The sequence below is a fragment of the Alternaria conjuncta genome, assembly GCF_024043145.1.
Source record: "Alternaria conjuncta strain BMP 0040 chromosome Unknown scaffold_13, whole genome shotgun sequence".
NCBI classification, from domain to species: domain Eukaryota; kingdom Fungi; phylum Ascomycota; class Dothideomycetes; order Pleosporales; family Pleosporaceae; genus Alternaria; species Alternaria conjuncta.
The window spans coordinates 256,550-280,446 of record NW_026250102.1 but is presented as its reverse complement, the minus strand read 5'-3'; the positions used below and the strand labels follow the sequence as shown (position 1 = coordinate 280,446).

Genomic DNA, 23,897 nt, shown 5'->3' with positions numbered 1-23,897 from the left:
CAAGTCCGGCATTCCAGTTAGCCCCACGCTTGCTCCAGTCAACAGGAAGTCGTGCGCCTTTTTGGGCTTTCGCCCCCTGTAGCATGCTGCACTTGGACTTCTACTAGGAGATGTAACGCGGCATGCCTGTGGCTGCATATGTCAGCCTCTAAGAGTAGATCGAGATGCAACACGCGTGAACTGCATCTGCGCAGGTTCCCGACAATAGTACGATGTCTGAGAGTCACGCTGAGGCGTGCAGGTCATGGTAATGGACTCTGTGCAAGGGACAGAACAGCTAGACGCCACATTTAGATCGGCCTGGTTGTGTTCTGGTAACGCATTCTCTGCTCGCATGGAACCTCTAGGATACAAAAGCACCACACGACTCGTTTGGAATGCTGGAACAGATATCGCGATGCGTCATGATAACCGTTGAGAATGCGTGCACGGATGGAGGAGGCGGCTTCCCACATGGACCCGCGGGCAGCCGATTACTAACTAGCGTCACACAAGATGGAATGAACCCCGGAGCCACCCCTTCCGTCTTCCCTCATTCCCCAACCACCGCACCGCTCATCGTCCAATTCGTGCCACGGATAATCTGCCGGGAGGTCTATGCCTTCGACTACAACGGTATGACAGCCGTTATTGTGACCACATGCCGCATGCTCTACCCTCGATCAGCATGCCGAAGGGAGACTACGGCGGCCCAATGTTGCACGCTGAGTGACATGCAGCGACGAATGACGCTCTGAACCCCTTTTCGCGATTGAAAGCCATCATGATCTACTGCTGAGTTCGGGAAGTACGAACGCCTCTTTCTTGGGCATATGCAAAGCGCGACGCCCTGGTGCAAACACATCTGTCTGTTCCAGCATCGACCATGCCGTTTGACAAACACGCGAAGACCGGGGAATGTTAATTTCGCCTCTACCACACTTAATACATGCGGACAAGGGGTCTGCAGGAATGCATGTCACCGCTTTCCGCAGTTAGGCACCCCAGTGGTGTGCGACCGAGGCACCAATCAACGCCCGTTTCACTGTGGGGTGCCCTCTGAAACTACGACTGCAGTGCGATACGTCGACTTGCGAGCTGCCGCCGTCACTGCAGAGAGCCTACAACTGCCTTTGCGGTGCGAAACGTTGGCTTGGTGTCTTTCACTCGGACGCTTAGTTGCATTGCCGAGCGACCGCCTCCTAGACCGACCTCACTACCGTCTTTGCCGGCGATCACCGTACTACCGCATCCACCCGTGGACATCTGCACATGGCGCACGTTACCTCTGGAAGGGATATATATCGAGATTTACTTGCATTGCATGCGTCCTGTATCACGACACACCTTCTGGGTATCTTCTTTCCTTTTCTGGTCTGCCTGCTTGCTCGACATTTGTTACTACGTACTGCGGTCGTATCCGTCTTGTTGCTCAACACGCCGCGGATTGAATAGCTGGAACCAAGGCTATCATGGAGAAGCATATTGAACTACAGAGGTTCAACCATGAGCCTCTGCGGCCGAGGGGCCGGGGCTCCATTTCGGAAGGCAAAGGCCGGCAGTTCGATAACGACAGATATGAATTGGCGAAAGTGGGAAAGAAGCAGGTGTTGAAGGTATGCTCACTTTTGACAATGTGTTTGCCCGATCTGATCACGGTAGCGTCGCTTCGGACTGGTGTCTATGACCGGTCTCTCTTGCGGGTTGATGTGCACCTGGGAGACTTTGCTTGTGTAAGTGAATGTGATTGATACCATCTACTTCGCTGACGTCATGGCAGTATCTTTTCGATAGGCTTCCAAAAGTAAGTACTTGATCTAAACAGGAAGTCCGCAGCGACTGACGATGTGACCACAGCGGTGGACCTGCTGGCCTCATCTACGGCTTCATTCTGATTTGGCTGGGCAACTTCTCTGTCTTCGTCTGCATCGGTGAGCTTGCAAGCGCCGTTCCGACTGCTGGTGGCCAGTATCACTGGGTCTCTTTACTGGCGCCGCGCTCAAACAGGAAGTTCTTCAGTTACGTGACCGGTATGTACGTCCACTTGCAAAGCCATTGCAATTATATTAATCATCTTAGGTTGGCTCACGGTCATCGGCTGGATTGCAGCTCTTACTTCCGTATGCTACTTTGTAGCCGATTTGATCCTGCAGTTGGTCAGCCTGAACGATCTCGAGGGCACATATGTCCGCGAAGGCTGGCACGGTACACTCCTCCTCTGGGGTATACTGCTCTTGTGTGTCTTCATCAACGTCTTCATAAGCGGAGCGCTTCCCACGATCGAAGTCGTCGTCCTCATCGTCCATATCCTTGGCTTCTTTGGCATCCTAGTACCGCTGATCTACTTGCCATCGAGCCACAATTCGGCCAAGAAGATCTTCACGATGTTTCACAATGAAGGAGAGTGGAGCACGCACGCTCTGGCCTTCTTTGTGGGACTACAGGGCAATGCTCTGGCATTCGTCGGAACAGACTCAGTCGTCCATGTAAGCTCAGCATTCCCAATCTGTCTTTCATTGCTAACGGATTAGATGTCTGAAGAGGTCAAAAATGCCAGCACCGACGTTCCACGTTCAATGCTTCTCAGTCTCGTCATCAACGGCACATTGGCATTAGGAATGCTCTTCGCCGTTCTCTTCAGCGCCCACGATATCACAAACTTACTCAACGACCAAGACGCGACAACCGCGCCTTTCCTCCGAATCTTCACACAGGCTGTCGGTTCCGAGGCTGGTGCTACAGTCATGGTTGCAATCATCGTCCTACTCGAATTCTGCAGTGCAATGGGGTGCCTTGCAGCTGCATCGCGCATGACATGGTCGTTCGCCCGAGACCGCGGCCTTCCTTTCTCTCGCGCTCTCAGTATGGTAAGTACACTTTTCGATCGACAAACAACCTAAGAGCCCTCCACTAATACCCTACAGATCGATAAACGAAGCACCATTCCCGTCGTCTCCATCCTCGTCGTAACCGTCTTCGCCGCCCTCCTCGCCCTCATAAACATCGGCAATAGCGCCGCCTTCAACGGTACAATCTCCCTCGTCCTAGAAGGTTTCTACCTCTCCTATCTCCTCGCCATCGGCCTGCTCCTCTGGCGCCGCGTTCGCGGCGACCTAGACAACCCGGACTCCTCGCTCACCATCTTCAACGAAGCGCAAGTAGACGAAGCGTACGATCGCAGTCTGACCTGGGGTCCGTGGCGTCTCAAGGGTGCATGGGGCGTTGCTAACAATGTCGTCGCTATCTGTTACCTTACTCTCATCATCTTCTTCAGCTTCTGGCCTAGCCAGCCCCATCCGGATCTAGTAAATATGAATTGGGCGGGTGTGGTGACGGGGGCGGTGGCCGCGTTCAGTGTGGCGTACTACTTGTTGTTTGCGAAGAAGTCGTATACTGGGCCGATTGTGGAGGTAGATCCTCATGTGTTGTGAGGGGGGTTCGGAGTGAGGCTATCTGGCACCTGTAGGATCAGTGTGCAGTGGGACTACGTATCGAGGAAGGCTTTCGAGAGTCACTGCTGTGTAGTGTATGCTAGGCGAAAAGTTCCGGGACATAGAGGCTTACTGTTGAGGCACAACAAAAGCGCGGTATATATAGACTGGACATACCATCAACCCGACATGATTTACGAACAATACAATGAAGCTTGCCTTCCGTATCTGTGAGGCCTTGAATAGCTGCTAATGCCTCTTTGCATCAGCTTAAACAAACCTTTCAAAACTTCACTCACTGTACACTAACTGGGACGACAAGTTTGTAATCGTAATCATTCGTTATCATACATAACTCATAGCATGATGACATTTGCCTGTATATGCGCGCCTTTCAAAGCCAAAATAGTACTCATGTGCAATAGAGCGTGAGAAAAGAAGAAGAAGAATCCAAATAACCGGCCGTAACTCATCAAAAAACATCAAAGAAAAAAATGCTGCACCAACAGCCCCATCTCCACCCATTTCCAACTTCCAGACAAAAGCATCCAGATGCCCTGCCACTTTTTCCACTCCAAAATCGTGTTGAAACCCCAAGCTTAAGAAAGCGCCCCCATAGCCAACGCCACAATCTTAGGATTCGGTTTATCCTTTCGAACCAGAACTACCAGAAGAATCAACGAGCCGTTCAAAGAAGTGAGTGCTAATGGGCCGAGCGAACAAGGGCTAACCTACCCTTCCGGTCTCTGTCAACGCGCATAACCTCCTTGCGGGGCGTACGCTCAACAAACTCATACTCGCGGTCGCCCTCGCGCTCGTACTTGAGCATGCGGCGCTCCTCCTCGAGGAAGCGGATTTCGTCGCGGATTTCGCGCTCGGAGCGCCGGTCGTCGCGGCGCACGAGTTGTCGGCCTTCGGGGAGGAAGGCCGTGGCGGGCCCGTGGATGGCGGCTGAGCGGTCGATTTCGACGTAGCGCTCGTGTTCGTGGATGGAGGGGGAGGGGGCGCGCTCGGAGGGGGCGTAGACGGTTGGCGCGTGGTGGGATGGGGCGTATATTACTTGGGGTGGGGGTTGTTGGTATACTGATTGTGGGGGTGGAGGAGGTGCGTGGACGACGGAGGGCGGCGGGGGCTGGAATTCTTGAGGGGGTGGTGGGGGAGGTGCGATGACTGATGCTGGTGGTGCAATGGAGGGTGGTGGTGGTGGGGCGTCCTCGATCTTTTCCTCGTAGACGTATGTGATTTTCTCTGCTCACGATTAGAAATGGTTGTGAGAATATTGGCGGATACGTACCCTCTTTGTAGTTCTCGCTGATCTTGATGACCTCGTCGATGTGCTCTTTCTCGAGTGCTCGGGTAACGACAATGAAGTCGTCCTGCTGAAATTAGTGACATTCCAGTAATGCGTGCGGATAGCATACCTCTTCCTCGTATGGGTAGCCCAAGTCGATAACGGCTTGCTTCTTGACAAGGCGCTTGGGAAGTCTCGTCTTGCCCTTCTTGCCCCAAGTGGCTCGGGAAGGCTGGATTTCTTCAAAGCTGGAGATAGAAGAGCTGCGTGTCGACTTGGCTGCTACGCTCTTGCTTCTTCGGACTCGGCTCTTCTCGCGGTGAACTTCAACTTCGCGGTAGTCTTCTCGTTCCCGGCCCCTTCCGCCGCGGTCGTCGTATCGGATCTCTTCAAAGTCATCTTCCTCGTGGAAACGACGAGGTGGTGATCGGCGACGCTCGCGGATAGGAAGTGGAATGGGAACGTTGGCTGGTGGACGCCACTCGTGGTCTTCGTACCTCTCGTACCTCTCTACGTCGCCATAGCGTGGCAGGGGTTTGCGGTCAAAAGTGTCGAGAGATGATTGACGGCGCATGAACTGCGGCCGTGACGGCCTTGGCGGGCGAGGGGCTGGCCGGCGCTCGTTGATGTCGATATCGATGTTGATGTCCTTGTCGATGACGGACCTGCGGCGGTAGGGGGCAAGCGCTTGGTTGGCAATTTCAGAGGGAGTTGGCTCGTGGAACATCTCAGAGGGAGCGCGGCGATGGGGGCGGTCGAACCGATCTTCTTCGTGGTAGCGTTCTCTCTCCATGACAGCGGGGCCTCGGCGTGCGCGGTCTTCATGGAAATCGATGTCACGATGGCCTCCGGGGAAACGATCGTGCTCTTGGAAGCGGTAGTGATCGTAATCGTCGCGACCACCACGGCTGCTACCGCCAGCCACACTTCCGCCCGGTGGTGGCGGAGGAGGAGGTCCCCTTCGCATGCTCTCAAACCGGTCGCGATCCCATCGCTGGGGACCGCCACGAGGCGGCTCGTCGAAGCGGTCCAGATTGCCCGTTGAGGAGCGGTACGCCGACATGTTGGGTAGTCAGGTGCGGCTCGTCGATGGGTGGTGATGTAGGAGTAGGTATGATGCGGGGCTGCCGGTTATGTGTCGGAAGATGTCACAAGAGAATAAGGTGTGCGCTAGGAAGCACGGCAACGGGAATGCGACAGACTGACGGCGGCGCAACAAGCGGACACACGAGAATATAAGTGTCTTGGATCCAAAGCCTGCCGGAGAATTGGTGGTGGGTGGGTGCGACCAACTTTAGATGCAGGATTCGCGACTGGCTTCGTCATCGGCGCTCGCGCATCATGCCAGGGCTGCATCTGGACTGGGCGCTAACCGGCTCCATGACTGGAGGGACGCACCCCTGGTGTTACATGGTTTCTCATTTGTCGCGGAGTTCCCCATGGTTCAGTTTCATGTGAATCAATGTGGACTCGGGCTGATGTTGGGCATTTTCCGCTGTCATGTGAGATCTCGACATCTTCTTCGCCATGATCGGGAGAGCAAATACTTGGTCTTGTTGCCCAAAGGGCCTTTGTGAACGCCAGGCTATCCTTACCGCGAGTTCCTGGTTGTCGGCCGTATTGGATGGGATGCATGTCCGCAGAACGAAGTCTTGACAAGCGGTGACGTCAGGGCACGAGCTTGGAAGCGGACCGCGGCGCAGTTCACCGCCTAGCGCAGCCTCAGCCACGGTTGCTCACAGCGTTGCAACGCTGCGGCTTGGGCTTCAAAGGGAACAGACGTTCCCAACGCTTTCGGCGAAACTTTTCGATGTTGGGTTGTCACCGCTGCCACGTTCCGGAGGCTTACAGACCGATGGTAGCGATACCCCGCAAAGAACGTGTGTACCATGATGATGGATCTGCTAACCCCACGGAAAAGCAATAATCGACGATGACGGATACTCTTCGGTGTCGTAATCTGGCCGTCTCTTTCGTTACCTCGTTTGGAGAGGAGTCCGTAGTCTACATGGTATATGTACAGTTATCCTACAATCCGTCCAATCCCGCTGAGCGCATCATGTCGCTTATTTGGCTCCAACAGCTTCTTGAATCTTTTTGGTGACATACTCCAGATCGAACGGCCTTCCCTTGAGACCACCCATCACTTTGCCCATAACGCTGCCAAAACTCCTCTTGCCCTCCTCTAGTCCTTCGATCACGCTCTTGACTAACGCGTCCACCTCACTGTTCTCCACTAGCGGGATCTCCTGCGCATAGCCCTTCAGCACATCCAGGTGCGCCTGCTCTTTCTCGACCAGGTCCTCCCTCTTAGCATTTCGGAACTCTTCAATTGAGGCCGAAGAGGCTTTGATCTGCTTTTGAACGAGGGAGTAAAGGGCTCCATCGGTTTCGACTGGCTTGGCAGTCTTTGATGCGTTGATGATCTCGGCTTGTAGTGCACGGATGGTGTTTAGTGCAGGCTTGTTCTTTGCGCGCATGGCCGTCTTAAGATCGGATTGCAGGCGGGGGAGAACAACGTTTTCCGATGCAGAAGTAGACGAGTAGCGGACGCATAGAGAGCGGGCGGGAGCGAAGAGCTGCCTCTGCAGCATTGCTGTGCGGAATAATGACATGGTGGGTGATGGGTGTTGTTGTGTGGGAGTTGTGTGTGGCAGGAGCGATTGCAACTAGAAGGAGCGACCACGGAAGACGTATTTGAAGTGCTGGACTGCGAATGTGTTGAGCAACGAAACGTCGTCAGTCAAACATGGAAAGTTGAACGCACAAAAGTTTGGACTACCAACGCGCTCAGACGCGAACAGCTAGCATCCCTGCGCGCCAAGCATCTCTTTTGTTGTGGACCGCCGTCACTTTTGCAGCTTGTACCTGAGCCTCAGCGTCGCAATTGCGCCAGAGCACCCTTTTGATCTTTCTCTCGGCGCGCCTTTCTTAATTTTATTTCATCGACGCATCCGCGCGCAGCTCATGTGCACGCCATCTCACCGGCGCATTCCCCCAACCTCCATCTGAAGCTCGCTCTCACCCGGGCCACGACCAGCGCATCCCTTCGACTCTACACGCAATCCATCATGGCCTTCCAGATGGCGCCCGCGACGCCGCAACGCCCCACCCCCGGCGCCTTCGTCAACACGCCCGCGCCCAACCGGCCGGGCTTCACACGAACTGGCTCCATGTCGCAACCACAGCCGCAGCAACAGCAAGCGCTGCCTGCACCGCCCGCCGAGAGCCCCATCGATCGCGCATCGCGGACCATAAACAGCATGCTGGACCGGGACAACAGGTTTCCCGCGCTAGAGGCGTACATTGGACGTGAGTAGTCGGAGATACCGGTAGAAGATGGGTGAGATGCTAACCAGGTCGTGTAGAGGGCATCTCTGGCGAGTATGAGATCCCCAACAGCCCAGCCTGGGCGCCTTTCCAGAAGCTGCGGTCCTACAAACTCCCAGAAGCCGTCTTTGAGCAGGTGGACCACACGCAGATGTCGACGAGCATGGGCCTGTTCGCCGAAATCAACCACGCCTGGGTCGTCGTCGACAACCAGGTCTACCTCTGGGACTACACACATCCGAACCCCGAACTCGTCGGTTTCGAAGAGCAACCCAGCAACATCACATGCGTCAAGCTCGTCAAGCCGCGTCCCGGTGTCTTTGTTGGCACCATCGAATACCTCCTTGTAGTCGCGACCGTATCCGACATCTTCCTGATAGCGGTCGAATGTCAGCGAGGACCCGAGGGCGTTCATGGCATCACAATGTATCGGACGGGACTGTCGACCTCGGTCAGGAAGATCAACGTGACTGCGATTGCCGGCTCGTCAACAACGGGGCGCATCTTCTTCGGCGACGGCCAGACCGAGGACGTATACGAGCTGAACTACCAGCAGGAGGACAAGTGGTTTTCCAGCAAGTGCAGCAAGACGAACCACGTAACGACCTCCATCGGCTTACCCACGCTACCATTCTACGGACCAACGCGACAGGCTGGCATTCAGCAGATGGTGATTGACGATACGCGGAACGTCCTATACACGCTTTCCACCAACGGTACCATCAAGGTCTACTACATGCGCGCGCCCAACGTCTTGGAGAGCTCCCTCACCCGGACGCGAACACAAATCGAGACAATGTGTGGACACATTGTGCGGCCCACTGGTGTCTTGGACAAGATGCAGATTATCGGCCTGACCCCCATCTCAAGCACAGAGGCGGACAACTTGTCTCTGATGGCCATCACATCCTCTGGCTGTAGGCTGTATTTGAGCACAACGTCTGGAGGACAGTGGAATTCGAACAGCACAAGCGCTCCTAACAGCATGCAGCTACGACACATCCGCTTCCCGCCCAACGATGGTCAACCCTCGCAACAGAGCAATTCGACTCAGGTACAGCCATACCAGGGTGGTACAGCGGTTGGATTCGAGTCGAGATACCTCAGAGAGACAACTGTCGCAACCCGTTACGCGCCCGGCGCGTTCTTCTCTTTCGTCCTCCTAGCGCCAAACGATCAGAACCACCACATGTTCGTCTCGGCTCCACACTCCGGATTGCTGGGCCAGCGCGAAACCACAGAGCCCCCGCGGTACACCGAAACTGGTGTGTTCACAGAACTCATGGGCAGAGTGCAGGATATTGGTCTGGTGTCAGAGCCCTTTTCAGCGAGGAATGAACCGCTCGGATTTGGCAACGAGCTTTCGACCCAGTTCGACAAACCCCTGAGTGAATATGCCATCATCACATCAGCCGGTATCGAAACGGTTCGACGGAGGAGGCTTGTGGATATCTTCGCTTCTATTGTGAAGAATGGAGGTCACGAGGGTGCTGAAGGCGACATCCGCAAGCTGGCGAAGCAGTACGGCCTGGCTGAGACTTCTGCTACCGCTCTGGCGGTTGCGTGCGGTCAAGGCTCAGACGTGGGACCCGATTCGCGAATTGCAAAGGTCACCGATCCTGAGGTCATTGACTTCGCTCGCAGGGTGTTCATCGAATTTGGCGGCAAAGCACATTTGACAGAGAGCGCAACCGTCGAAGGCTTGAGTGTGGAGAACGTCCGCGCTTCACCAAGACACGATGGTATCGCCATGTACGTGTCACGCATCATCCGTTCAATCTGGAACACGCCAATCATCACGGAGGCTGTCACTCCCACCGGGCCAGTTCTCACATCGACACATCCGATCACCAAGTTGCAGGAAGTGCAACGCTCGTTGGCTCAACTTCAGGAGTTCCTTGAATCAAACAGATCCTTCATTGAAGGTCTGGCCGGTCCAGAGGCACTGGGACGCGCATCGTCGCGACAAGAAGAGGTTGAGCTTCAGGGCGAGAACAGAGCGCTTACTAGCTTGTTGCAGATGATCAACAACATTGTTGAAGGCATATCTTTCGTTCTGGTACTCTTTGAGGAGCGCGTAGAAGACATCTTGGTTCTCCTGCCGGATCCTCAGTTACAGGGGAGAGTCCGTCAACTTACCTTCCAAGGCCTTTTCTCTGTCAAAGAGGGCAAAGAGCTTGCAAGGGAGTTGGTCAAGGCTATAGTGAACCGTAACATCGCCAAGGGTTCCAACGTCGAATCTGTTGCTGAAGCCCTGCGGAGAAAGTGTGGCAGCTTCTGTAGCTCAGACGACGTCGTCATCTTCAAGGCACAGGAGAGTCTGAAGAAGGCCGCCGATTCTGGTGCGAATGCCGAACGTGGGCGCATCCTGCTCAATGACAGTCTGAGATTGTTCGAGCAAGTGGCGAAGAGTCTAAGCTATGAGAACCTGGCTGCCACAGTCAATCAGTACATTCAGCTCGAGTTCTATGCGGGTAAGTTTATCTAACACTCCATTCTTCGACACTACTAACATGTTACTCAGGTGCTATTAGACTTGCTTTGAAGGTTGCGCAAGAGTGGGACCGCGGTAACAAAGCTCTGTCTTGGGTACGAGACAAGAGCGAACAGAACGTCGATCCGAATGACGCGCGTCGAGAATACTTTGACAAGCGTGCCTCTTGCTACACATTGATCTGCCAAGTCATCGAAGCTGTAGACCACGCCTACAATACCCAGGGCCCTGTGCCCGACGGTGTCATCTCCCCAGTCACGCGTCGCAAGCATGAAGCTTATGAGCAAATCAACAACTCAGACGACGAGGTCTTCCAAAACTACCTGTATGATTGGTACATGCAAAACGGCTGGGCTGAGCGATTGCTTGAGATCAACTCTCCTTTCGTTGTTGACTACCTACGTCAAAGCTCGGAGACGAACCTCGCGCATGCGGACCTGTTGTGGCGCTACTACGCCCACTACAACGACTACCTCAGCGCTGCTGAGACACAATACCAACTTGCTAAGAGCACCCTGCCCTTGACACTGGAAAAGAGGATTGAGTATTTGTCGCGCGCAAAGGCGAATGCTTCGACGCGGATGAACGGTTTCGCAGAGAATGGAGTCCGCAACAGGCAGTCAAGACAGGAGCTTCTGCGAAACATCACCGACCACCTAGACATTGCCAACATCCAAGACGATGTGCTACAAAGGATTAAGGGTGACGAGCGTCTTTCTGGTAAGCGGAGAGAGGATGTCATCGCCCACCTCAACGGCCAGATCCACCCGCTTGACGAAGTAAGTTATTGCAAAATTTTCTGAGGATGACTTGACTAATAAAGCCTTAGCTCTACCACGACTACGCCGACCAAGCGGCATACTACGATATCTGCCTACTGATATACCACGCCGCCGACTACCGCAGTGTACCAGACATTCGGTCGACATGGACTAACCTCATCGACCAAACACATCGGAACGCGCTCGCCGACCGACAGGGTGCGCCCTGGGAGATTGTCGCGTTGAAGGTCGAGGACCTTGGTCACCGAACCAACCTTAACGACAACGTTTTCCCTGTCAACATCGTTCTACAACTCCTCCTCCAGTACGACCTCGAGTTCTACGTACACGATGCCAATGCGCCGAATGCACAAAACCTCGCACTTAACAGCAACCTCACATGGCCGATCGACGTTTTCCTTAAACTTAACGCACCATTCGAAAGCCTGGTTGCCACACTGGAAGCGCTGTGGTATGCGCAAGAACAGCCTTTCGCTGGCCGAAACCGCAAACTGCTCGTTAAATGGATTATTTACCTTGTGGAGCAGTGGGGCGCAGTAAGCAGACGAAGTGGCGCACTATTTGGCGGTCCCGAGAACGCCATCGGTCTTGCAGAAGTGATGCGCATCATCTTAAGCAGCGACGTTTTGGGGCGCGACATGGACGACCAGGCATGGATCCAACGTGCTCGGGATCTCAGTGCTGTTCTTGAAGAAGCTGCGCGCTGAGAAGCCATGTTCTGAGGCGGAAGTAGAAGGAGCCACGGATGAAGCGTTGTGAGGATATACAGAAAGCGATGATTGTGTATTTTGGGTTGTTTCTCTTCGTTAGCATTCTTGCAGCGCGAGGCGTTGAATAGGTTGCATGAGTATTGGGAGGGGTGACTGGCGTAAAAAGCATTTGAACCCATTTTGTAGGACATAAGACGAAGACGGAGCATAATCAAGGCTAGTGTATTCTTGAATGAAGTATTATAATGGAAGGACATCTGATAGGACCTGTGAGCTTCTTGAAGGTGGTGCTTTGGGAACTCGCCATGTGTCGGAGTTTAGCCCACCTACGTTAACGCCGTGTCAATACGCGTTCCTAAGCATCGTCACTTTGCGCATCTTCTCCAACACACCTGCCCGCACTCCGTACCACATCCCACAGCTTCCAGCGCGACCAACAAGCACTCCCATCTGAATCGCCACGCCATGTGACCCTCCTCCACACCTCACAACCCTCCGTCCCAACCCCCACACAATGCCAATCTGCATCTCATGCCGCACCCCCGTGCGCACACTCTACACAACCTACTCCAAAGCTGATGACCGCGCCCTCGGCAAAGGCGTCCGCCTAACGCAATGCCCCGTATGCAAGAAATTCGCGGATAAATACGTCGAACACGATTTCGTGGTGCTGTTCATTGATCTCGTGTTGATTAAAGCGGAGGTGTACCGGCATTTGCTGTTTAATCGGTTGGGGAAGCATGAGGGACGGTTGGGGTTTGATGTATGTATCCCCATTCATCCTTGTGCATAGCATGGATGGAGTGGAGATGTTAAAACAAGACAACAGTAGCTAACACAATTCCAGCGATCCATACTCCGCCTAGGCATCCTCCTCCTCCTCTTCGACGTCTACCTAACCTGGGCGCGCATCGAAAAACTGCCCCTCCCACCCACATCGCCCTACCACCCAACCCCCTACTCCCCCTCCTCACCCGCCTTGAACACAACATCCACAAGCCCCCTCGTCGCACCCCACGACGGCATCACAAACGCCGTAGTCCTCCAAGCCCACCCCCTAGGCCTGCAATACCTATTCTTCCTCTGCCTCGTCACCCTCTGCACGTTGGCCTTCCACCTCCCCATCCGCCTCCTCTGCGCCTTCGACGCTACGCGCCTCCCCAGCTCGACACTCCGTCGCTTGTGGCGGAGATGTATACCTAGTTTCGACACCCCTACACCACTGTCAACTGCACTGCTGGTGAGCAGTTGCACGAAGCTGTTTCCTATACTGCTTATTATATGGGATTACGATTTACCCAGCTCGGCTACGGCGGTGAGTTGGGCGGTTATTGTGAATAATATTGCGGCGCTGGAGATACTCATGGATTGTGGGTATGTGAGGGCGGGTGTGCTGGTGGGGATAGGGGCGGGGCTGAGGACGGCGGTTGGATGGGGGATACTGAGGGCGGCGGGGTTGGGGACGGGGTGGGAGGGGTATTGGAGGGAGTGGACTGTTTTGGGGGGTGTTTGGGAGTGGGTTGGTGGGTTGGTTGGTGGTTCGTGAAGCAAAGATGGTCATGAGCGTTTTGTTTGGATGGAAAGCAATGATACCCCATTTGATATTTGTACAAGTCGAGAAAGACTCCGTATTACGCCAAAAGACCAACTATACACATGCGCTCAAGTATTCGGTAATGCACTGCTTTGGTTGTTCTTCACCGATGACTCCAGACGCGGCTTGCTAGACAGAACACAGTTGCTCCAGCATGCTTCATCTCTCCGACACATGCTCTGCCTGCATCCTGCCTGCCGCCTGGTCCAGATCGCCCAAAGCCATCCTTCTCACAACGTGCATATGCATATTCCCGTCGCGTCTAGCATCCCCAGTCGAGCTCCGCTAACGCCCTCCATTGTATTCCGGTCGCAAATCGTTTCGTACAGGCGAGATAAGAGGATGGAGTTGTGCGAGGAAAGTAATCGCCCACATGATATACATGGCCGCGGCAGAGAGAACGAGTGTAGATCGCCAGACCCTGTCCGATTGAGTTAGCCCAAGGTGTCTCTCTTCCTCCTTGCATCTCAAGATGCTCGTCTAAGCTCGCTGTCGCTGACGTTGATATCGTTGTCCTCGCTCGTCTCGTACTCATTGCTGAAACGGACTCGTCTTCCATCGCCTGCGCCGCGCTTCTTGCACACAACTAGAAGCTTCTCTCGCGCATTCTCATTCTCGTCGCGCAGACAGGGCTTTGTGGGTGCGGGTGGTGACTTGGGTGGTGACTCTGTGCTGGACGAAGAGATGGTGGGAACGTACGTTTGGTTCTCGCCTTTGGGAGCTAGGAACCAGGCGGCGCCGCAGAAGATGACGGTGACGATGAGGCCGATGATTGGTGCCCAGCTGGGGTTATGTTAGTGGCTGGCAGGCTGGATGAGCTTTGTTAAGCGGATCGCGGAACTGACCCGTTCGCCATTGTAGGTCGCGGTTTGGGAGGTGACGCGCTGGGGAGATGGTTGTATGGGGTTTTGTCTGGGGTGATGCGACGATCAGGTGACGTTCAAGCTTCGAGAATAGTAGAGGGCGTGTAGAGGAGGCGGATATCGTGATGTGGAGATGGCTTCGCCGTGGTGTCGCGAGCTGCGAGCTTGCGATGACGCTGCGGATCGAGGTTCTAGGGCTTGGCGCCAGGCGCGTCGTGATGCTGTCACGTGTGAACCCACATGGCCGTCCTAAGGTTGCCTGGAGTAGACTCCGAGGTCCTGCAATCTTTATTTGAACATCATGTCTTTCTGAGTTTTACTCGCATCACTTCCTTCTCGCAATTCTGATTTTCTGTCATCGGCGCACTCCTACGCGTATTCCCAAGTCTCTCTTGCCGCGTCGCTTGTTCTTGCCCAAGCAACATGCATGAAGATCATCACAGGGCTTCCAAGCGCCTGCCTCACTTACCCTTTCTATCGGTCTTTTCGAGCTTCACTCTTCTGTTGAACAGTTTCGGAATAGTTCTCGTAGGCCGTCGCGGTCGCTTGATCCCGAGGTCTCCTCCGGCGTCCCGTGGCACCAAGCCCGTCAAGCTGATCACTAGCCTACTAGGACATTCCTTGACCCTCCCACCGTTGGTATCGTTCTCGAATAGCTTTCTAATCAAGTCTATCTGGTCGTCCAGAACTGACGCACAGTGCCCTTTGAATCGATCATGCTCCACTTTGTTGAGCATCCATCTGGCTATACCGTTTGGGATCACAAGTCTTTGGCACCGATGAAACTAGCTACTAATGTCATGAAGGACGCTTCAGACAGTTGCTACGCGACTCTTTTCAAGGCTTCTCGTCGATCTTCGATGAGCCCTTGTCGATATCCTACCAGTCGAACACGATAGCTCACTCTCCAATGAGCTTCTACTATGCTTAGCCTCGTCTTGACTATAGTGTACCTTGCGTATACCCAGCCCCCACGATTACATTTGAGGCCGGGTACTACATGGGCTCGGAAATATGTACATTAGGTTCCTGAGCAGCTCCCTGTAGAGTTTCATTACTCAAAATCGCAGAGCTACTCGACGCAAAGGCTGCTAATTGGCACAGAAGAATGAGGATGCGGTGTGACACGCGATCCTCCTACATGAGCACTGCATATGGCTGATGTTCCCGCATACCATCCACAGACAAAACGGCTCGGTTCGTTCCTGTATCTACGGCTCGACGATAAAGTTCACGAACACTTCTTATCATCGAGATCTTTGCGTTTCACGTCGGGATCAAGAATTGGACCGTCGGGACGGTTAGAACGAGGGGAACCCGGATCCGCACCAACCATGTCCGGCACCCCCGTCTTTGGCCGACCCATTATGCAGTGGGTCTCGGCATCGTACCTCAGAGGGTGGTAACATGCATGGCTGAACTTACAAGCGTCAGACATGCTCGAGTTCACTTGGCTTATCGCTAGCAGACCGCTTGCTCATTTCGTCAATTGTGGTTGAACTTTGAACCTCTTCACCGCCTACTTGTGAAGGGTTGCCTGGTTGTTATCAGCTGCTTCAACAAGTGGAAACGCAAGTCTTGATCACATGCTCTCAGTGGAATGCATGCAAGCTCGTTATGTCGAAGGATTCAGCGGCAGAAGAACCGGCTGACTCGAACTGTACAACTTAACCGGCATCGTCAGGATATCGTCCAAGCGCCGACAGCCTCGAATCATAGCCAGGATCTCCGTATGTACTTACAGGCTAGCCGCAGCTATGCTAGCGGACTTTAGTTCGCCCTTGTGGAATCGACGCTTAGCAGCATGGACTCGAGACATGCTACCGCAGCCTTCCCCACAAAGTGAAGCAACGAACGAAATTATCGAATGGAACTATCCTATGCAACGTAACATGTTACAGGCTGCCTGAAGATGGTACAAAGCACGGTTGTCTTATTTTTGAGGCAATCAAATTGGGAAGATAGACCATTTCAGACTTGTGGGCACAGTCCTTCGGCCACGCACCCTGCAGTGCTACGTGGACAAAAGCAGTACTACCCAGTATTGACAGGGTGATCTGCACCACACCTCTGGGACCCAAGAGTATGTGAGCTCATCCAATGGCTCAAACTTCCGCTAACATCCTTGCGGTCGACCTGACCTTCGGTAAACATTTGGTGGCACAAACAGTCTTCTGGCAAGCTATATTCCATATGCCTTGCTTTCCCTACAGGGCTCGAGAAGCTATTTGATCACAGCTCCGTCTGCGCTGGCTCGCGCAATTCACTTGCATATAGCTTCCCATACTTCGGATCGTCTAGTCCAGTGTATCACTTGGTTATGTCATTCTTGTGCCCCTACGACCCATAACGTGTAACAGCCATCCTGATAAATATCGAGACGATTGTATCATTCGTTTCAACCATCAGTCACTGTCGAGAAATCACATCTTCACGAGATGGAATCGGATGAGATAGTCTTCGTCGAGCATCCACCCTCGATGCCCATTCTTTCGTCATCCCGACCACTTCCGGGACCCAGACCAAACAGCAAACAAGCAAACCTCAATCCGTATCAACAAGAGGCCCGTTCTACCGCAGGAATGCCTTCTTCTCCAGTCGAACACGGCTCTTCCGAACGCAGTCTTTCATCCATACCAATAGAGGAGGACATGAAAGAACGGATGACCGAGAGTGGGTCATCACGGCAACGCCAGGGCTCAGATTGGTCTCTCAGTTCGGACACACAAAGTGAAGATATGACGAAGCACGAAGAAAGCAGTCTGGGGGCGTCTCCTGCAGGACAAGCTGCTCCATTTCCACCACCACCACCGCCGCCGCCACCGCCGGTTGATTGTCACTTTGGCCCCGGAGGATTCAATTCTCAGATTCCTCATCCAGTAAGTTTGAAACCGTACCAGAGAGTGAGAACTTGGTCTGACTGTGTACTTTAGCCGCCTCCTCCACCACCTCCTGTATGCAAAATTACCACATACTCATTGCGGAATGATCGTAAGCTGACATTAGCAGCCTCCACCACCACCAGGCCTACCTGACTTCATGAACGCTCCGATGATGACCTCAGCACTTCCTCCCCCGGTACGTTCAGAACGCGGTCAGACCAATGCATTGCTGATCAATACTAGCCCCCGCCCCCGCCACCCGGTCCTCCTCCGCCCGCATTGAGCATGAACCTATACAGTGCAGGAGAAGAAGTGCATACCCCCAATCAGTTCATCCAAATGCAGTACTCCAACGAGTCTATCTCCGACTTTGCCAGCCGTGTACTTCGCATCGGGCCTTTCAGACGCAACGTCTTTATGACACTTCATCCGGCTAGTGCGGCTGACTACAAGGAGTACGAGTGGCTTATCAAGTACGGAAGCTCTGAGATTTGGTATGAGAAGCCTACCAAAGCGCTTCTCAGGAGTGTCAAGACACTCGAGGCGAACCGACGGGCACCGGGCGAGTTGCTTCCCTTACACAATGCCAGGCCAGTGAGTCTTGAGACGCCAAAAGTATGGGCATCAGCTGCCATGACGACACCGACCGACGACGACATCTTTGAGTGTGTTGCTGATCATCCTGTGGATGATGGCTACGACACCGGGACATGCCACCAATGTACTGAGGCCAAGTCACAGGCACTTGAAAGCACACCTCTCGTCTACTGTCTAGTGTTCAGTACCTGCCAAGCAGCCGATCCTTTCATTCACGGCGCCCACTTCAACGGCCGCCAGATCTACAAGCTTGTCAAGTGTGGCAGTCGCGAGGCTGCAGTTGCAGAGACCTTTTACGCCGCAGGTGTCAACGGATGGAGTCTGGCCTTTAGCTGCATCATGAAGCTAGGTGACGACTTCGAAGAGAGATGCGGTACGGCCAAAAAGGTCAACGTGCTTTGGATGCTGGCTGAAGAGGAGGCCGATGAGAAGATCGTCAAAGTATTCTACTAACATACAAAAAAAAAAGCAGTGCTTCTTGGGTTATTCTTGTTTTCGATATCTATCCTTGCGTCTTCCAAAACGATTCTTTCTCGTTTCTCAAAAGTTACTTCTCTCCACTCTTCAACGGTAACACCTCCGCGCATGTCAACATAGCCCGGTCAACCCTCAACATGACCCACGGACACGATCAAGCCCTGTCGAGACGAGCCCAAGGCCTTGTACTACATCAGACGCATAGCACGAAAACACATGTGCAGCTTACCGATATATGCGGTCCCGAACCAGTCGCATGTGCCATGTATCACAATGCTTGCCTCAACCAGTTCATTCTGCGTCCAGTACACCCTCGCCGCCTACCACCAATATCGTCGAGTCGCTCAAGAGACCCGACAAACGTTGTCGAATGCTGTCTATGGTAAAGTGCATTGGCCACTTCCTCCAATCAGCGGTGTCCACGATAACGGGCGTGTCGCACGAGGCTGCCCGTCTTACTATCTCTTCTCTTTCTGTATGGCTGTGTTCGGCGTTTACATCACGTTTATTTGCTGGCGTTTTGTGTTGTCTCCTTTGTTAAATCGTGTTGTGTTTATGGCGTTGAGGCTGGGATACGTATGAGGAATGACATGGATGTCGATTGGCGTTTGATTTAGGTTACGACTTACGAGGCTGTTGCATGGGTGTGGCGTTAGAGTAGACACACGCTTTAGGATCGGTATAACGGAAAATGGTGCATCCAATACTGGGGGAGCACGTGGCGCTAGGGCATAACGACATTACTGTATTATTAGATCACATTTGGGCAGAGGGGTGTACGACTAGTGCGCTTTTCGAATGCCAGCAATGACAGAATCCCTGATTGGTTTTTTTCTTCTTGTGAAGTGACGTCTTGCGTAATAACATGTTTGGGGAGTGAGGTTTAGTCAAGGAAGACTGTTCTTGTCTAATTCATCTCGTCTCTTCGCCTAGTCTACGTCCGGTGAGAAAGCCTTGGTGTTCACCCAGATAATCGACTATAGCGCACTACGTACTTCGTACAACTGCTGTTCCTCTTCTACGCTAAAGATTGCAGTGCACTATCCGTGTGGGAAGTTGCTTTCAGGCAACGGTACACAACCCCAACTCCCGGTTGTACAGAGTGACAGCTGGGTACAGTTATCGCCACAGCATTGGGTGTTCCTCGCTCGCGTACCACGGTTCTACAACTTCTTCTTCGTAACCGGCTCTAAGCCTCGGTGTTGCTTCGCAATCATCTGATCAAGCCTCGCATAGCAATCTAGCGACATGAAGATACCTAATCGCGTTAGCTTATATTCCCCTCGAAAAACATCCATGATATCTCTCATCAAGAACAGCACTTACCAGCAGCCAGATACCCTCCATACATACCACCCAGCCCCTGCGCACCCCTCTGCACCGACGTCAACTCCTCCCAACTCAGCATCTCCGCCAGGCAAACCAACGTCGTCAAGCTCGTCTCTAGACCAAAAACTAGCAGAGCGAGAGGAATGCGTGGATCGTTACGCAGCAAAGCAGGAATGGCCCAGAGAGTCAGAGGGAGGTGGTAGACGAGTTCAAGAAAGGTCAAGACGGGGAACCAGGCTGGGGCGTTGTAGAAGAAGCGGTCGCCGTAGGTGGATATGTACCAGTCGCGGAGCGACGACATCCAGAGAGGCTTTATTTGGATTGGGTAGTAGGCTGTCAAGTCGAATGCTGTTGTTGAGTTAGTGTTGGTCAGTCCATTCATGTGTGCGGTGGTCTGATGTATCAAGTCCGGAAGCATCGGAACGATTGATAGAGTAAATGATTCAACAGATCGGGTCGTCGTATATGTAATCTTGCTTTGCTAATTGCAGCATGACAGAGCCTCCAGCCTTGATATGCCTTCTCGGTACGTACCTAGCATTACGGGCAGGTGCACGAGGAAAAAGATGAGGTAGATAAGATCGCGCTTCCGCTGAAATATTGAGACCGCCATGTTTGTATGAGCCGATAATTAATATTCGGCAGCGTGGGTTGAAGTTGGTCGTGGTCGTGAAGTCACGTTCGTTGGCAAGCGCGTCGTACGCGTTTTCGCGCGTGGGGCATCCACGGCCCTTTCCCCATACCTTTGGGGCCGCATTCTTGGCTTCCGTCTCTCATCACTCCACCTGGGCACCCACGACGTCCAACTCGAATCGAATGGACAAACTTGACAACCGGAGATTTTTGATGGGCTTCTCGTGATTTTTCCGCGAAGTTCCAATGCGGGTCGATGGTGCTCCTGCCAACCGTGCCAGACGAAAGGCCACCGATACTACATGCGAACCGCTTCCGCGTAAGCTGCAGCTCTAGGAGATCGATGCCTGAAACATGACTACTGTTCATCGGAAAGCAATTTCCTGCTTCAACCAGTCTTTCGTCTGAATGGCTATACAACTCGGACATCGGGTTGGCTGTTCGCGATCAGTTGAGCGCCATGCCAAGCGTGTATGCCTATACGTGCATCAGCGTTCCGCCTTTAGCCTTCACATCTGATTTCTAAGATTCGGTTGCCACCACATCTGGAAGTCGATGATGCTACACGTGTAGAAACAATGGTCCGTACCTCTCACGAATCGATCGCGCTATCGAAACTGCCGTCGCAACCGTCTAAGGATTCCTCGGAGCCTCGTCATGTCGGCGCTCCGCTGCTACAAATTCACTGACAACGGGCAATTTAGCCTAAAGCTTTCGTCGGATGGCCCTTGGCACCCGGCCCACAGCAACCGAACGACATCAGCGGCGGATGAAGCACGAACGGCACATGACTGCCAAGAATGGTGGATGCTTACATTGCTTTCCGTGTCCAATTAGTGTGCTCGAAGCCTTGGCTTGGCTCTCTTCAAGCCGTGTTTAACATGCTGCCCAGCAGCCGTTTCCTCTTGGTATGCTTAAGGGGTTAAACAGCTGTTATTACCGATGATCTGGAAAGAGTATGGAGGCCTGTTTCCCCACAGTGCTGCGGTACGGCCACCGGGGTGCTGGATGATTATGCACATGGTGGTGCGGGCTTCGGTGGCCCCCCATACATAAGCCTGGGGTCTCCGAGTAAAGGACCGTAAGCTTTTTGGCAATCTGGGGTACTACTCAGACGGCTTTTGTTCAAGACCTTCGCCAAACTCTTTCGAACGTTTCGATTATCGGTAATCGAGTATCATCATGGCTGGAGGCGGCGGTGGTGCATCTGGCTTCGATGCCGCGCTTCAAAGGCGTCAGGCACTGATGGGCGCCAGTGGTCCTAGGGCTCTCGTGAAGAACGGCAAGGTCTTCCTGATTGCCTTGTTCGCTTGTCTTGGAGGTGTGTTGTACGGATACAACCAGGGCATGTTCAGCGGTATTCTGGCTATGCCATCTTTCGGAGCACGTACGTACTTGCAACTTCCACCATCAGCTTGCGCTTACATATAGTAGAAACCGACGGTTACGTTGACAACCCAACCCAGAAGGGATGGCTGACCGCTATCCTGGAACTCGGAGCCTGGTTCGGAGCTGTCATGTCTGGTTTCGTTGCTGAGGCAATGTCGCGCAAGTACGGTATCTTGATCGCTACAGCAATCTTCATCATCGGTGTTGTGGTGCAGATTACTGCGATTTCTGGTGGTCACGAGGAAATTCTGGCTGGTCGTTTCATCACGTTAGTAAACCATGACTAGGAACCTTTCAACATTTGCTAATCAACCGTAGTGGTATCGGAGTCGGTGGTCTTTCCGTCATCGTCCCTATGTACAACAGTGAATGTGCACCTCCGTAAGTACACGCAAAAGGAGCTACCTCAGTACCTGAGTAACATTCTGACGCGTCTTAGTGAGGTTCGTGGGGCCCTAGTAGCACTACAACAGCTTGCCATCACATTCGGCATCATGATCAGTTTCTGGATCAACTACGGAACCAACTACATCGGAGGCACTACGCTTGAGACACAATCCAACGCAGCATGGCTCGTACCCATCTGCCTTCAGCTCGTTCCAGCATTCGTCCTTATCATCGGAATGGTCTGGATGCCGTTCTCCCCACGTTGGCTGGTACACCATGGACGCGAAGAAGAAGCGAGAAGCAACCTGGCTTCTCTGCGCAACCTTCCCGCCGACCATGAGCTTATCGAGCTGGAATTCCTGGAAATCAAGGCACAGTCCATGTTCGAAAAGCGCAGTGTCGCTGAGGCTTTCCCGCATCTTCGCGAGCAGACTACCATGAACATCTTCAAACTTCAGTTTGTTGCCATTGCTTCGCTTTTCAAGACAAAAGCTATGTTCAAGAGGGTTATCGTCGCGACTGTCACTATGTTCTTCCAGCAGTGGACTGGTATTAACGCAGTATGTGGACTCTCAAAACCACTGATCAACTACATCCGAAACACATACTAACTTGGCCTCTCCCAGGTCCTCTACTACGCGCCTCAAATCTTCGAGCAAATCGGTCTCGAAGGAACCACGCAATCCCTCCTCGCGACAGGCGTCGTCGGCATCGTCATGTTCCTCGCCACCATCCCCGCAGTCCTTTACATTGACAAGCTCGGCCGTAAACCCGTGCTCGCTGTCGGAGCCCTCGGCATGGCCTTCTCCCACTTCGTCATCGCCGTCATTCTCGCGAAGAACTATGAAAACTTTGGGAACCACCGTGCGGCGGGATGGGCAGCCGTTGTGATGGTCTGGTTGTTCGTCATCCATTTCGGTTACTCCTGGGGTCCTTGTGCCTGGATTTTGATCGCCGGTAAGCTATCGCCCCACTCGCCAAAACTTGTCTTTTAAGTCTGTGCTAACGTTCCGCCTCATAGAAATCTGGCCCCTCTCCACCCGCCCCTACGGTACAGCTCTCGGCGGCTCCTCCAACTGGATGAACAACTTCATCATCGGACAAATCACGCCCGAGCTGCTCGAAAACATTACCTGGGGTACATACGTTCTCTTCGGACTGGTCACCACACTCGGAGCAGCTTTCATCTGGTTCTTCGTTCCTGAAACCAAGCGCCTGACGCTCGAGGAGATGGACACTATCTTTGGTAGTGAGGGCGCGGCGCTCAAGGATCAGGAGCGCATGGCGGAGATTAATCATGAGATTGGTCTTGCGGCGTACTTGCATGGCGATGCAAGCAGTGGGAATGAGACGAATGTTGTTGGGAACGAGAAGGGTATTGTGTAAGCGGAGTGTCGCCTGTGGAGGAAGGGTTTTGAGTAAGATGTGAGATTGGGGGTTGAGATTAGCTTAGTGGCAAATTGATGGTTATGATTATTTGAGTTCTTTCGATGATGCTATGGAGATTGAGGTATATGTGGTGTTTGTATTCTTTCGCTTCGCCATGTTTGGACAATTGCTATTTCTAGTAGAACGAAGCTTGGATGAGTGCACACAAAGGGGCATTTGATAGGTGATGAAGTGACGGGGGCACGAACGGGGATCCTAAAAAACGTAACATCGTCTGCAAGGCTCCTTCTTCTCTAATGTGATGCAGTTCGTTTCTCAGCAAAACAACCTTCAAAAAAAT

At 53.2% G+C, this 23,897-nt stretch overlaps 9 protein-coding genes across 9 annotated transcripts; 5 read left to right on the top strand and 4 right to left on the bottom strand.

Moving 5' to 3' along the window:
• Nucleotides 1–1,451: 1,451 nt before the first annotated feature.
• Nucleotides 1,452–3,410, top strand: J4E85_008395 (uncharacterized protein; the record flags this gene model as incomplete). The annotated part of the gene is made up of 7 exons (XM_051472621.1): nt 1,452–1,595; nt 1,642–1,712; nt 1,760–1,783; nt 1,837–2,009; nt 2,059–2,465; nt 2,511–2,846; nt 2,904–3,410. The coding sequence occupies 7 exons, from the start codon at nt 1,452–1,454 to the stop codon at nt 3,408–3,410; spliced, it is 1,662 nt and encodes a 553-aa protein (XP_051323442.1).
• Nucleotides 3,411–4,113: 703 nt separating this feature from the next.
• Nucleotides 4,114–5,764, bottom strand: J4E85_008394 (uncharacterized protein; the record flags this gene model as incomplete). The annotated part of the gene is made up of 3 exons (XM_051472620.1): nt 4,114–4,658; nt 4,705–4,786; nt 4,832–5,764. 3 exons carry the CDS (start codon nt 5,762–5,764, stop codon nt 4,114–4,116), a joined length of 1,560 nt encoding a protein of 519 aa, XP_051323441.1.
• A 1,003-nt stretch (nt 5,765–6,767) lies between these two features.
• On the bottom strand, nt 6,768–7,316 carry AIM41 (Altered inheritance of mitochondria protein 41 mitochondrial; the record flags this gene model as incomplete). Its single annotated transcript, XM_051472619.1, has 1 exon — nt 6,768–7,316. The coding sequence occupies one exon, from the start codon at nt 7,314–7,316 to the stop codon at nt 6,768–6,770; it is 549 nt and encodes a 182-aa protein (XP_051323440.1).
• A 456-nt stretch (nt 7,317–7,772) lies between these two features.
• Nucleotides 7,773–12,014, top strand: J4E85_008392 (uncharacterized protein; the record flags this gene model as incomplete). Its single annotated transcript, XM_051472618.1, has 4 exons — nt 7,773–8,013; nt 8,070–10,505; nt 10,556–11,304; nt 11,355–12,014. 4 exons carry the CDS (start codon nt 7,773–7,775, stop codon nt 12,012–12,014), a joined length of 4,086 nt encoding a protein of 1,361 aa, XP_051323439.1.
• Nucleotides 12,015–12,531: 517 nt separating this feature from the next.
• J4E85_008391 (uncharacterized protein) lies at nt 12,532–13,358 on the top strand (the record flags this gene model as incomplete). Its single annotated transcript, XM_051472617.1, has 3 exons — nt 12,532–12,780; nt 12,865–13,257; nt 13,320–13,358. 3 exons carry the CDS (start codon nt 12,532–12,534, stop codon nt 13,356–13,358), a joined length of 681 nt encoding a protein of 226 aa, XP_051323438.1.
• A 538-nt stretch (nt 13,359–13,896) lies between these two features.
• On the bottom strand, nt 13,897–14,467 carry J4E85_008390 (uncharacterized protein; the record flags this gene model as incomplete). Its single annotated transcript, XM_051472616.1, has 3 exons — nt 13,897–14,032; nt 14,311–14,394; nt 14,457–14,467. 3 exons carry the CDS (start codon nt 14,465–14,467, stop codon nt 13,897–13,899), a joined length of 231 nt encoding a protein of 76 aa, XP_051323437.1.
• A 2,589-nt stretch (nt 14,468–17,056) lies between these two features.
• On the top strand, nt 17,057–18,406 carry J4E85_008389 (uncharacterized protein; the record flags this gene model as incomplete). The annotated part of the gene is made up of 3 exons (XM_051472615.1): nt 17,057–17,353; nt 17,484–17,552; nt 17,600–18,406. 3 exons carry the CDS (start codon nt 17,057–17,059, stop codon nt 18,404–18,406), a joined length of 1,173 nt encoding a protein of 390 aa, XP_051323436.1.
• Nucleotides 18,407–19,593: 1,187 nt separating this feature from the next.
• J4E85_008388 (uncharacterized protein) lies at nt 19,594–20,372 on the bottom strand (the record flags this gene model as incomplete). The annotated part of the gene is made up of 3 exons (XM_051472614.1): nt 19,594–19,688; nt 19,757–20,107; nt 20,294–20,372. 3 exons carry the CDS (start codon nt 20,370–20,372, stop codon nt 19,594–19,596), a joined length of 525 nt encoding a protein of 174 aa, XP_051323435.1.
• Nucleotides 20,373–21,574: 1,202 nt separating this feature from the next.
• Nucleotides 21,575–23,554, top strand: J4E85_008387 (uncharacterized protein; the record flags this gene model as incomplete). The annotated part of the gene is made up of 6 exons (XM_051472613.1): nt 21,575–21,779; nt 21,827–22,049; nt 22,100–22,162; nt 22,221–22,728; nt 22,795–23,125; nt 23,190–23,554. 6 exons carry the CDS (start codon nt 21,575–21,577, stop codon nt 23,552–23,554), a joined length of 1,695 nt encoding a protein of 564 aa, XP_051323434.1.
• Between the last annotated feature and the right edge of the window lie 343 nt (nt 23,555–23,897).